A 14,258-nucleotide genomic window follows, 5' to 3' on the forward strand; every position below is an offset into this window, starting at 1 on the left:
ATCAGTGAAGAAAACACCTGTCATGTCGGATGATAATAAGAGTAAGAGTTTTATACTAAATTTGAAATTACATTTTAAAAAATCAATAGAAATTATTAAATACCTTTAATGCAATTTTTCCCAAAATAATTCAAAGTTAAAAACAAAAATAAATTATATCTACGCAGGCCTTCTCATTTTTTTTTTCTTTTCTTTCATATAAAAAAAGAAATGAACAAAGACAAAAATTCAACATATAAAATTTTAATACAAACATTTTTTTTTTTTTTTAATTTATTTTTATGTTTATTTTAGGTCTATATTAGCATCGTTATGCTCATAAAAATAAAATAATATGAAAAATCGATGATAAATGTAGCAGCAACATGTACATTGTGTATACAAATTATTTTTTAAATAATAATGCACAAACAATTAATCTTGCTTAATCTCATGAAAATTTGCTTGAGTTGTTGAAATCTTGCTGTCTAAATATTTTCTAAGCAGCACTATTCTATCTGACATTACACCTGTAGCTCCAGCTTTAAAAGCTCTATCAAAATCTTTCTCCCGGTTTAATACCCAAAGATATGTCTGTAAAAAAATATTTTTCAAAAAATTGTTAGTTTTTTTTTTTTTTAAATTATCTTAGTCTAGATTTTTATAAAGAAAGAAAGTGAGCACGTGGACAATAAAACATTTCAAATGTATATATAAATATTAAAAACATGAAAATATTTTTTTTATATATATATAAAATTGATGACTCAAAGCGTTTCTGACTGCCTTCAACAGAGAAGGAAAAATACGAGATCGCGGCACCCCTATGTGAGAAAATTGGCATAAAAATCGAACCAAAAGTGAATGACAATGTTCACAGAAAACATTTCGTCTTACTATTAGCATATAATTGAGAGAGCAGCAAGACTGAAATGGCTGAATCGAATAATCAACAATGTCTATGGATGTTGGATGCTAATGTCATGGATAATTCACATATTGAGTTAGATATATGTGTGAAAAAAGAACATTCTCAAAAAGTCTTATAGGAAAAGGGTTATAAAAGTAGAGTAACTAAAATAAATGATAGAGTACAACTATTAGATGATCATCATGAACCATACGATAAAAGAGAAGAAAGGTTAATAAAACATTAGTTAAGAGGAAGTAAAGCGACCGGAGACATGCGGAAGTAATGTTATCGTTAAAGAGATGTGGAAATGGAAAGAATACACTGATGAGCTGATAAGTTATGTGGTAGTGTGTTTATAAATAGTACATTTTGATGTGATATAGAAACATTCGGGTTACTATTGTTGAGCCATAAAGGGTTAATGAAATGAAGCTTCAAGGGTTACTTCAAATGGTGCGTGTACTAATTCGGATAAAGGAAACAAGTGGAATAGGGGTACAATCAATCCATCCATCCATCCCAGTGGCGCTACAGCCCATGGAGGGCTCTGGCCTGCTTCAACACATCCTTACGTTCAGATCTTTCCTGGGCCTTTCGTTGCAGATCTGCTTTCTTCATCATCAATCCATGCCATTCGGGGTCTGCCTTTGGGTCGCCTGTTTTTTTTGTTATTGCCTGTATATGATTTTCGCTCCTCTGTTATCTGACATTCTTTCAAGGTGACCTGCCCAACTTTTTTTTATTTCGGTCACCATTGGTGTATATAATTGATATATCTCATGGTTAGTGCGTGTCCTCCATCCTGTATATATAGATTTTCCTAAGAATTTTTCGTTCCCAAGTATTAAGTAAATTTTCTGATGTCTTAGTGTCCAGGTCTCACTTGCATACATTGTTGCAAGTCTTATTATGGGTTTGTATATTATTTTCTTGATTTTCTTGAAATTGTTTTGTTCTTAAGTAAATGATGGGTGCTATAAAATGTCATTTTGAAATCAATTGTACTACCTAGATATTTGAAAGTTTGGACGTTTTCAAATTCGTGGTCTTTAATTTTGATACATTGTCCCTCTGTTTGATTGTCTCTTGTCATTACGATGTACTTGCTTTTACTATTGACCTCAAATCCTGCTGGTCGAGATGCTTCTTCTAATTGTGTTAAGGCTCTAGCAATGTACCAATAAGGCAATGTCATCCACGTAAGCAAGTTATTGTAGAGGTTGGCTGTATATCGTCTCTGTTGGGTGTGGACCCATGTTTTCTCTCCTGAAGAAAAGTTAGTGTATAAATAACTCTCTTCAGTGTCAAATTGAAAAGCATGCAAGAAAGTGAGTCACCTTGTCTTAATGCTCGTGAGTGTTCTCCTTGTATTATGACTTTACTTTTTGAGTTGATTAATGTCATATGTATAAGTCTTGTCAGCTTGGTAGGTATTCCAAAATCCTGTAGAGTGTCATATAGATCCTTCTGATACTGTCAAAAGCCATTTTATAGTCTATAAAGAGTTGGTGGATTGGTATGCTGTATTCATGGTGTGACAAGTCAAAAACTCGCTGTCAGAGTCACTCTAAATTATCACAGCATTAATTATTATTTTTCATTATTTATTTATTTTATTTTAATTATTTCTCCATCCTACCCCTAAATTCTCCACCCGCCCCACCTTTTCCTCTATACCAGGCTAGACTTAGTCCACCACCTTGGAGAAAGCTAGGCCAGTCCTTTCATTTATCTGCCCTTGATCGGGGAAAGATAATCACACTATCTCCTTTGTCTTATCCGGCGGATGTCTGACTGACGGTCGCGGTTGACACCACCTTGGTTTGAATGCAAGCTAATCCTTCTCCCCCCCTTCTCTCACGTCTCTCTTTGATCTAAGAGATTACCCTGGTCAACACACCGCGTGATATTCCAAGGTGCGGCTCCCACCTCGAGTCAAATCCACCCACGTGTAAGATAAATCTTAGCCTAGGACATTTCCGGTGTCCGCCCACACTTTTCAGGCATATATATATAGTAAACCAACTCAAATCACCCTCTTTTTCTCATTCGAGCTGAGCTATCGAGTCTGGACTATATCACTCATTCTTTCTCCTAGAGGAATACCTGGTGGTAAGCCGAACTTAATCACAAGTTCCATCTTAATTACTCTGTGTATATTTCCATTGGATTTTTATCATGTGTATTTTGCTTAGTTCATTTATATTTAATTAATGCATTGTGTATTTCTCACTGGCGTAAGTAGAAAACATAAACATGTCCTATATATTTAATTATGGACTGCATTAATCTATTAATGCTACGTTGCTCAATTGATCGTTGATGCAACCATGTATATATTTGTACATCTTATTTTATTTCCTGTATCTCGGTTAAACGCCTTGATAATTTTACTAGCGCACTGATACTGCGTCTAGTGAAGAAATATGAATTACCCCCCCCCCCTTTCTTTGTGTATATGAATTATCTCCCCTTTACTCATTTTACTCTAATGAGAGTTGCGCCGCTTGAAGGGACATTCAAGCACGCTCCATTGTTCTCGACCCACGGTCATATGTAAACAATCATCTGGGTCGCTGACCACCGCCCAATTCAACCCCCCTCCCTTTCTTTCTCTATCCACCTGTGTTGGTTATTTGAGATTATTTCCCCTGCTATGTACATTTTTATATTATTACTTTCCCTTTTATGTACATTTCTATATTGCTACTATTGGCCATCTATTTTCCAAATCCCATTTGTCATCATCTCCCCACTATGCTCTAAAGCAATTTTACCAATCTGACGAATGCACCTCAGTCGAGGGCATCGATAAGATGTATGAGAGATATGTCCTAACTTGTCTTTATTTATCCGCAGCCTCCCTCAGGTGTCTGCCTATTTATCGGATCACTTACCTGCCTATTTGCCTACTGGCCTATCTATGTGTTTAGTGCTAATCAGCGCTGCACTTGCCTAGTTGCTATCAAGAATCACCTATTGCCTAGTTACTGGATCAACGATCCATTTACCTGCAGTTGTGCTTAGTGCTATTCAGCGCTGCATTTGCCTACTGAGATCTACTCAACTCTACCACTTGGCGCTATCGGCATTGCCCGCCTATTCGACAGCCCACCTGTCAAGCTATTAGGCGCGACGTCCCTATAGAGTCAGATCTGTGCGAGACGTCATAGCTACGCCAACCCTCTGCAACTCACTGGACATATCCTGTTACTTACACTGCCCACGGCAGATCAGCTCTGCCCGCAGTAACCTTGTGCCCACGGTATCCGGCCACCCGCCATACTGTGCCCACTACAGATACTAGAACTTGGGACTGAGACTCCACAAGAACTATATCGCCGGCGTCCCTCTATCCGCTAGAGCGCCACCTCCAGCTGCAGAACCTCAAGCCAGGACCCAGCCAGCTGCGACTTCAACAGGACAACCAGCTAAGTCAGAGGACAAAGTGACATACTCTCTTATTATGTGCAAGAGTGATGATTAAACATAGAATATACTAGAGATAGATGCAAACCCTCCCCCTTTTTATTATTATATGTATATTTATGTAAATAAATATCCTTTATTTTAACTTTTGTATCTATCTTTCATTGCCTTGTCTCGTTGCGTGTCTGCTCCCGATTCATATGCTGATAAGTGGGGGTGTGATAGCTTTAAAAATAATCATCCCCTAGACATAAAACGTGCCAAACACACGTCACATTTCCCCACCTGTCACACATGGCATGTTTCTAGTGTGAAGATGTGATCGGTTGTAGATTTTTATTGGGTCTGAAACCACATTGGTAGTCACCTAAGATTTCTTCTGAATATTTTCCAAGCCTCTTAGATATGCCTAGACAGGATCTTAAATGTCACATATTGTAGATTCCTCTGTAATTACAGCACTTAAGCTTGGATCCCTTTTTGTGTATTGGGGTTATGAGCTGTTTCCCATTCTGTTGGTATTACTTCCCAAATTCTTGATAGTAGTCTGTGTATTTGGGAATGTAAGTCTTTCCATATTGAATTAGTTCTGCTGTGATTTGGTCCTCTCCTGGTGCTTTGTGATTCTTCATGGTCCTAATTATTTCTGATGTTTCAGTGAGTGTTGGTGGGTTCACTAAGAGATCTGCTCCTCCAAGTGGCAGTTCATATTCTCCATCGTCTCATTTTCATAATGTCTCCCTCCTTTGCTAGTTCCTCAATTTGAGTAATCTTGGACTTTTCCCATTCCCGGTTTTTTCTTTCTCACAACTTTTGTGGCCCTTCTTCTTGCTTCATTGTATTGCTGTCTAGTGTTTCTGGTTTCTCTCTGTAGCATTATCATCCGAGCGTTACGTTTCTCTTCTATAATTTATTCATCATCATACCACCCCATTCTCTCATTCTTTTGTTTAAATCCAACTACCTCTTCTGCTGTTCTTTAGAATGCTTTATTATTTCCCAATGTTAGTTTATGTTATTTTCACACTGTCCTTTTCTAATGTTGTTAGTTGCGTGGGGAGTGCTATTCTATAAGTTTCTGCCACTAGTGGATCCTTGTGAGTTTTTGACTATCATATTGCTGTGCTCTCTTTCTTTGGTAATTAATTTGGTACTTATTCTTTGTCTAAGTTTAGCTTTAACTAGTAGGTGGTCTGAGAGCATTTGATCCTCTGAAACTTGTTACATCTGATCCGTGTCTCTTATCTATGTGATCTATTTGATTCTGGGTGTTGCCATCAGGTAAGATCCAGGTTAGCGTGTGAATATTCTTATGTTGGAATATTGTGCTGCAAATAGACATTCCTTTTCCTGATGCAAAATCCACTAATCTTATGCCATTATTGTTGGTCTCCTCATGTAGGCTCATCCCCTCTACTAAATGCTAAATATTGAAAAGATAAGGAATAAATTCTAAAACGCTTGGCCCATTCTAAAAAAAAAGTGGCCTTAGTCAGTAAGTACCAACACTTTTCAGTATCATGTTCTCTGCTATGCTGACAGATTCATTTACCGATAGAGAAAACATCGGGATAAATACAACCTACAGATTTAATGGTGGTCGAGGCGGCTTCAAAGCAAAATCAAAAACAAATTCAGCAGTAATCAGGGACTTCCTTTTTGCTGACGATTGTGCCTTAAATGCCCTGAAAATCTTTTCCTTGTACAATAAACCTTGTATATATTTTTATATATATAGTATTTGTTGCCTGCATTTTAAACGCTGTTCCTGTATGTAATTTTGTGCAAGTGTGGGTTCTCAAACTATAAAACCCCATAGACACATTAAAACGGCCAACTTTTAAACCACCTTGTCACAGTACGAAGCTGGAAGGTGTCAACGAGGAGATCTGTACCATTATTAGACATATAGGTACCAGTACTTCGCTGAACAAGATTGGTGAAACGTTTGGTATCATGCTGAGCAAGACAGACGAGCCAATGGGTACCATAATGAGCAAGACAGAGATGTCGAGATGTATAAACAATCCGTTACTAAACGGAGACGCTATTGATGGTATCGCTGTCCATGACTGTGAGCGCAAGCCCTGCGAGCTGGGCTCGCAACAAGAAGCCTGACATTTGTTGTGAAAACGCTGATCCCTGATCTGACTCCTGCCTGCACCCAGGCGTTGAACAAGAACTGTGTTGACGGGCCGCCTCGAAGGGAGAGTGCGAGCACCGTAAGACTAATGAACAAAGTCTTGACCAAACCGACGTTTGTCGTGACACCAGTATCAGCAAGAGAAGACCCTGGTGGTGGTGCAGAAGATGGACTATTGCACACAGGACGTTACCCATGTGCACCAAAGACGTGTCTTCCAGACACACTTGAAGATTATGAGGTTTTTGGCAACCTGGCCTCCTGGGGGTCTACGGTGCATTTACAAAGCACCCACCGAAAAAGCCAGCTGAAGCAGCGTGTTAAACCAACGGTCTTGATGACCACTGCCATGACATTTAGTGCTTAGCTGTAGTCGGTGGCAATTGAGAGAAAGGCCAGGCAATGTACACGACTTTCTCTCAACCTAAAGAAGACCAACTGGTGCAGGAGAAAGCGACATACACATGCTACAATGCAGATGGCTCCATTAAGATGGCAATACAAGCCCACTACCGCTCCCACAGACCAACTCGTGAGGTAGATTTGGCCGGGTACGTACTATTCTAGTTCGTCAATGTGGTAACACTGGCGGACAGAGGATTAATGTGTGTGCGGCCTACTGACACACGTGAGTCACACAGGTCAACGGCTGTCGATAGAAGGGACAGTACTACTAGTAACCGCAAATATGGTCATGTGATTAAAAGCCTTCAGGGACGAGAGACTATGTTTATATATATATATATATATATATATATATACAGTGCTCACATTGACTTACTTAACTACTAATAAATTAATAATAAACGTTAAACAAGAAAAGTAAAAATTTTTTTCCCACAAAGAAAAAGGTACTGGTACGCTGTCTAATGAAATATAAGTAAGGATTTTCATTTAGCATTTATATGCTGGAAAAACTTCTTGTTGATCATGTATTTTTGCAAACGTTTAAGCACGGAAATTAAATGTAATATAAGTTAAAAGAGCAATGATTTGTTTTTCACAAAAACGTCCGGAACAATCTATTATAGATACTTGAAACTATTGCAATGTTTCGGAAGGAACATTAAAGGTTAAATCAGATTTTCAATAGCCTTTTGTGTTATTGTTATTTTTATCTAATCTAAACGACCGACTAACAGACAAATCGCACAAAAATAATCGGCTTTTATTCTGATGGGGGCACTAAACAAAAAAAATAAATAAAATCTGATTATTTCCATATGGACAATGAAGATAATTATTATTATTATTATTTAAAACTTTTTGAATGAACTAGTTTAGTTCTATGCTTTGCAGCGGCCGCCACTCTATACTGCACGAAAGTCGCTACTTATAAAGTCCCTTTTAAAAAATGTGCGTGATATTTACATACAAAATGCAGTCTTAGACTTTATAAGGAAACATAAGTGTTTTCTTTTAATTTTAGCAGCTAGTTGACCAGTTGACCAGAAAAAAAAAACAGTTAACTAATATTGATATTTGTTGTGAACATTTCTTATACATTTTATAAATATATCTGACTTGTGATACTAAAAAATACACAGAAATTATTTTTCTTTGTTAACATAATGTTACATTATCTTCCTTACATTTTTGTATTCTTTTAGAATTGGTGTATTTTTATGAAAAAATCGTTTGCATAATTAATTTTATGAACTAAAAGGTTTGCTTTTAGAAAATAGAAAGTAGGTGCTGCATTAAAAACTTTGCAAGCCACAACGCATGGTGAATTAATATTTTTCATTTCACTTCTAGTTTTCGAGGTCTGAGTGTGACGGACAGGCGGACATTTCGCTAAAACCTAGGAAAAAATATGTGGTTTCAAAATGAATCTCAATTGTTACTATTATACTGAAACATTTTTTTTATGAATTCTAAATTTTCAAAAACAAAGTCTTTTTTAAAATAATTATGATAAATTCATGTGCAATTACATAAACTCTGTCGCCATATTTGGCTATTCTGTTTTAAAACATCATGTTTTCGTTTGTAAAGGGGAGGGGGCGATAGAGTGAAAACGATTAATGTAGTAAGAGTCCTCGCTCCTTTTTATAATTTCTGATAATGATTGCATATGGCATTGAAGAATATGAGGTGGGGCGACTCGATATAAGTATTTAATTTATTGCATATATAATTATATTAGTGACTGATTTTAAAAAGTTGTAATGTAATTTTTTAATTTCTTCACTAGAATACAAAAGAAAAACTATTGGTTTGTCCGATGAGCGGAGGGCGATTGTACAACCCTTTTTCATTTTATATTTACTAATGATAAATTTTGAGATTTAATATATGTGGAGTGTAGTACAACATAATATATAAATGGGTTCAAATATTAAGTAGCTTTTATTATACAGATATTAAATTAATTTTGTTCACAAACTATGATTTCTTCATAAAAATATAATTTAAAAATTATATAGTAACTAGTCGACCGGCGGCGTAGTATACGGGGGCCGGCTTTAGGTCACTGCAACCTATGCGACCGCAGTGTGCCTCGCTATTTCATGGGATCCGCGCTAATTGTAGGTGTATAAATTATTAAATTAAACCACTTTATAACTTAAAACAGAGTTCCCGCGGGGTGTTATTCAATATGGAAAACAACAATCTTACGCGCGATAAACAAAAAAAGGGCATTATCCCGTAATTTTGGAATCTGGTGAAAGAAGCTTCTCGCGCCTCAAACTAATGAAGAATTACTTGAGGTCAACAAAAAATTCTCGTAGATATTTGGTAATTCTTGCTATTGATGGCGGGGAGTCCACAATTTTATGGAAACAGCTTGATGGCAAATGCGCCAATCGACGAGTGAGCGTCTAAGTCAGTAAGAATAGCACATTAGGTTTTTGAAATAGAACTTTTTAATAGCAGGAAAATGCACTGTAGAAAATGCACTCAGAATATGCATTTTGTTGGTTTTCAATATCAGAAATAGTGTTTGGCGGCGGGGCTTCGCCCCGCGCTGGGGGAGCTCCTAGCGCCCCCTTTGCTAGTAATGTCGGGGAATCTACAATTTTTTCACTAACTCATGGAAGAACCTATTCTAGGGCACAATAAACGTCTTCCGAAAGAATGAAGGGTCAGAATGTAATAAAGATTATGTACACACACACATAAATACATATAATTTTTTTTTTCGCGGGGGGGTGGGGGGGAGGAGGGAAAAAATTCACCCCCCCCAAAACCCCCCCCGAAAAAAAATCCTGGCTACGCCCATGATATATATATATATATATAAACTTTTAATTTTCACTTATAATCCGTATCCCTACCCAAACTGTGCCCCGAGAATTCCGTTTCGCATAGGGCCCTATCATGGTTAAGTCCGGCCCTGCTATTTAGTGATGGGTGAATACAGAGTAGATTTCTTGTTCTCCTCCACCCCCCTTTTTTTCGCAGACAGCTAAAACTACGAGGGGTAGAAATAAAAAAGGTGATCTTTCCGTGACTTATTGGTCACAACGGTTAAGTCTGTTATTTTGTGACGGGTGAACACTACTTGTTCTTCCACCCACCCCCCCTCTTTTTTTTTCTCGTAGGATAACTCTACGTCCGTCCGACTTGCAGAAATAAAAGAGTGATCTTTCCTTTACTTCTTTTTGCGTGTCCATACTCTTGAGCCATGAAGAGAATTATATATAGAGAGAATAAGGACCGCCCACCACTCAAGGGGTTTAGGTGGGAAGGGCAGTACATGTATTTACCTCCCCCCACCCCACCCAATCGACCAACAGGGGAACAACATTATATAAAAAAAAATTAAAATTTCAATAGCCAGTTTTACTCATATAGATGTTTTATTGATTCTGTTAACAAGCTGTGATTTCTACAAATAAATTGGACCGTCCCCCACTCGAAAGTTTATGGCGGGGGAGAGGACGGGCGGGGTTGATGCAATCGCCCCCTCCCCACCCCACCATATCGGCCAACATACTAGAAAAGTGGGCGAAATAATTTAAATAGGTTGCAATATAAATAACTAGTATATATTATTAACATAAGCAATAAATTCTTATACAAATTGTGTGATTACTGGACTAAAATTCGTCCGACCGATATCCCCCCCGCCGGGATAGGAGATTTCTATTGTCACGTCAGGTTCGAAAACCAGTCTAGTTCTCATAAACTGGAGAGTTTTTTTTTTTAATTGATGGTTATGCTATTTGTGTAAATATTTAGTTTCTAATGTAAATAGTTTAGATTTAAAAGTATTATAAAATATTTTTATTATGTCGGGGAGTGTTGGCGATAAATATAATCGCAATCGCCCTCTGCTTGTGGGAAAGGGAGGGGTCGTACTTTTAAAATGGGATAGGCGGGGCAGGGGGGGGGGGGCACACACTCCCATTTAAGGGAGAGGATTTCTCGCAGATAGATGTAAACTTGGTCGTAAAAGTTACTTAGTGAATCTTAAGGCTACACACTGAGGTCAAGGGTAAGGAACAGCATAGGTGCTAAATTGGAAGTCTGGAGAAACTTGTCTCCTTAAAAAGAGTATGGGAATGAGGAGGAGGCTTTGCTTGCGTTACTTATAGGGATTAGATATGTTAATAAACTAAAGTAGTATTCATTTTTTTTATAACAGCATTAATCTCTATTATCAACCTCTTTAGGAAGATCTATTGTGTGAGTGTATAGGTGTGTTACCTCCTTCAAATTGTTTTTTTGTTGGTAATTAATTTTTACCTATACCTACGCATATATTCAATATATGCAAATTTATAAAATATATATGTTTGGACATTGCAAAATGGCTAGAAATCGCGATAAAATATAATGTTTTGAAATAAAAAAAAATAAAGAGTTTATGGAAAAGACAGATGCGATGAAATTTTCTATATTAATTTTGGGAATAGTGGTCTCTTTTCATTGAAAATCTTTAAAGTTCTTAATATGATGATTATGTTGACAATTTATGATAAAACAATAAATCAGGCTCCTTCACACGGGCGGGTATCTCAAAACAAAATGGGTCCACCTGTTGATCCTATGAGACTCCTGGGTTCAAAATGTATCAAGTCTTTTCCGCGACCTGCGAAATATGCCGATGCAATAAACGTTTTTATCCAGCTACATCAAAGTCGATTTGTGGTCCGATGTTAGTGGCCTCTTTCAGCAGGCCACTGTATAAAAGCTGCTTCTGTGACTACTAAGTCTCAATGTTCGAAAGCTTTTGATACAGACTACTAGAGTGTTTTTCCTGTTCATTAAGTTGTTAGAGTTCTTTCTGCAACCAAGTGGCACTCACAGATTGCATAATCATCAATTAAAAAAAAAACTCACTAGTCAACTTTTTAGGGGCTGGTGATGGACTGAAGCAATGAGCGGAGAATCATCTCTACCTCCCCTCACCCGAATCCTGTGATGTCTATATTATATAATGACTCAGGAGTCATTTTTTCCACACATTCTCATGATTGTCTTCTTTCTTCTTCTTCATCGTTCTCATTGTTATGTTGGAGTGTTCATATGACTAGACCAATACATGAGATGAACTGCGCAGTGGTTTCCAAATCAGGGAGCTCTCCATATAGTTTTCTTTCTATTGGGGTGATTTGGGGCCAATGTCTTATACGGGCCTCTTGGTAGAGAGAGCAGTTTTGGAGGACGTGGTGGGCATTTTCTGGTGATACTCCAGATGGGCAGATTTCACTGGTTCCAATTTTGAGCTTCCGGAACATGTGTTGTCGCATTCTGCTGTGTCCGGTCCTGAGTCGAAAGATTAGACGTTGGTCTTGTCGGGATAGCTTATAGTAAGCGTCATCTTTCTTGTGATTTGGATGGGAGCTCGTCCATTTTTCATTTATTTTATCTACAATTAATTTCTTCATTTCTTCTGGATAGAGTGCAGAGTCTACTTGTGAGTTTGTTCTCCCACTCTCGGCGAGTGTGTCAGCCTTCTCATTTCCTGCTAGTTGTATGTGAGCTGGTATCCATTGAATAACAGTTTTTTTGCTGTTGTTGTTGAGCTTTGTAAGTGCTGTTCTGAGGTTGGACTGAAGCAATGAGCGGAGAATTATCTCTACCTCCCCTCACCCGAATCCTGTGATGTCTATATTATATAATGACTCAGGAGTCATTTTTTCCACACATTCTCATGATTGTCTTTTTCTTCCCATTTTTTCAGCTTTTCTTTAGTAAGAATCGTTATAGTTGCTATTTATTATAACGTCACCGATAGCCCATAGCCTAAGGATAAAATATACGTTAACATTTTAAAATGATTTTCAAAATTAAGGTCGCTAATTAAAGAGTGCCTAATTATCCGGTGTCTAATTATCCGCCTTGTCAAAAAGTGCCTAATTATCCGGTGCCTAAATTTCCGGGTGCCTAATTATCCGGGTGCCTAAATTTCCGGGTGCCTAAATATCCGGTGCCTAAATATCCGGTGCCTAAATTTCCAGATACCGTTCCTATCAACAAGCTGCCCATGGTTGATCCACTCTGCCTGCAGCACTCTTCGTGCCCTCGGTAGCTGGCCACCCGCCCTACTGTGCCCACAACCGGCACCTTCGATAAAGCAACTTATCAATTTTAAATTCTAATAACATATTTATATGTAGGTGTAATACTGTATATACTCATAACATACATATCTTCACCTTAATAAGTTACAGACTATACCACTTAGCCTAAGCACTAATGCAAACATCCAGCCTGCAAACATCCAGCCAGGCGTGCTACAGTTCATATTACAAAACACGAAAGGCAGTCTTCATTCACTTAGTGTGCATATTAAGTAAATACATATACATTAAGTCTAGTAATGAGTCTACTTTAATAATACATCTGTTTATAGTCATGAGAACAACAACTATACGTTGGTTGTGTTACATTTTACAACACTTCGCATAAGCACTAATACTAACACGCAGCCAGGCTCTGGTTACGATCAAAAACAATGGTAGCTGACCTAGTACGTTACAAACTAGTTGGACGGCCTGGGGTCACGGAGGTCACGCCACAACAGACCACAGCGACTTTGGATTGAGACTTCACAAGTATTGAGTCACCGGCGACCCTCTACCCGCTAGAGCGCCACCTCCAGCTGTAAGACAAGACCTCCACCTAGAAGCACAGCCAGCTACAACGTCTACAGGACACTCAGATAAGTTTGAGGACAAGGTGACATATACTCCCATAGCGTGCAAAGAGTGATGATTTAATATTACTAAGAGATAGATACAACCCACTCCCCTTCTTTATTCTTCTATATGTATATTTTATGTAAATAAATATCTCGTGAATCTTTAAGTTTTGTAACTTTCTCCATTGTCTGTTTTGTTGCGTGCCTGCTTCCGATATATCTCTGATGGACAAATGTGCAATTCAAAATAATCATCCCCTAGACATCAAACAACCCACACTTACAAGTAATACACGAGGGCCGTCAGAGTAACTTTGTTTTCTTTGATTTTGTTTAGTTTAGGTGAGATTTTAATATTTAAACATCACTAGCCCCAGCGCAGCCAAGGCGGGAGGGGGGGGGGGAAGAGTTTAAAATATCCTTCCAGGGGCTTTGCGGTTAAACCCCCTTCTTCTATAAAAGAAAACAAAAATAATGCAAACGACAATCACTAAATTTTGATTTTAAAACCCCCTACGAAATTATTTTTACGATAAAACCCCATCTTCAAAATAAGACTAAAGCATACATCAGTCACCAGATTATATGAGCATAGCGAAGAGGGGTTATGTGTTTCAAACCTCACTCCAGCGGGGTTTGAAGATAAAAACCACCTCTTCAATATAAAAAAAGCAAATTACACACTCAAAATTCTATTT

General features: G+C 37.8%; 1 protein-coding gene across 6 annotated transcripts in view; it reads right to left on the reverse strand.

The window, feature by feature from the left end:
- Positions 1–227: 227 nt before the first annotated feature.
- The window catches only part of LOC106069841 (lysophospholipase D GDPD1-like), a 256,943-nt gene continuing 242,912 nt past the window's right edge, over positions 228–14,258 (reverse strand). For all 6 annotated transcript variants that reach the window (XM_056006398.1, XM_056006396.1, XM_056006399.1 and 3 more), the window contains one exon: positions 228–573. In XM_056006398.1, coding sequence (XP_055862373.1) covers positions 415–573 — 159 coding nt within the window. In that variant the 3' untranslated portion in view covers positions 228–414. The remainder of the gene's footprint in view (positions 574–14,258) is intronic.

The sequence above is a fragment of the Biomphalaria glabrata genome, chromosome 12 (genome assembly GCF_947242115.1).
Source record: "Biomphalaria glabrata chromosome 12, xgBioGlab47.1, whole genome shotgun sequence".
Classification (NCBI taxonomy): Eukaryota; Metazoa; Mollusca; class Gastropoda; family Planorbidae; genus Biomphalaria; species Biomphalaria glabrata.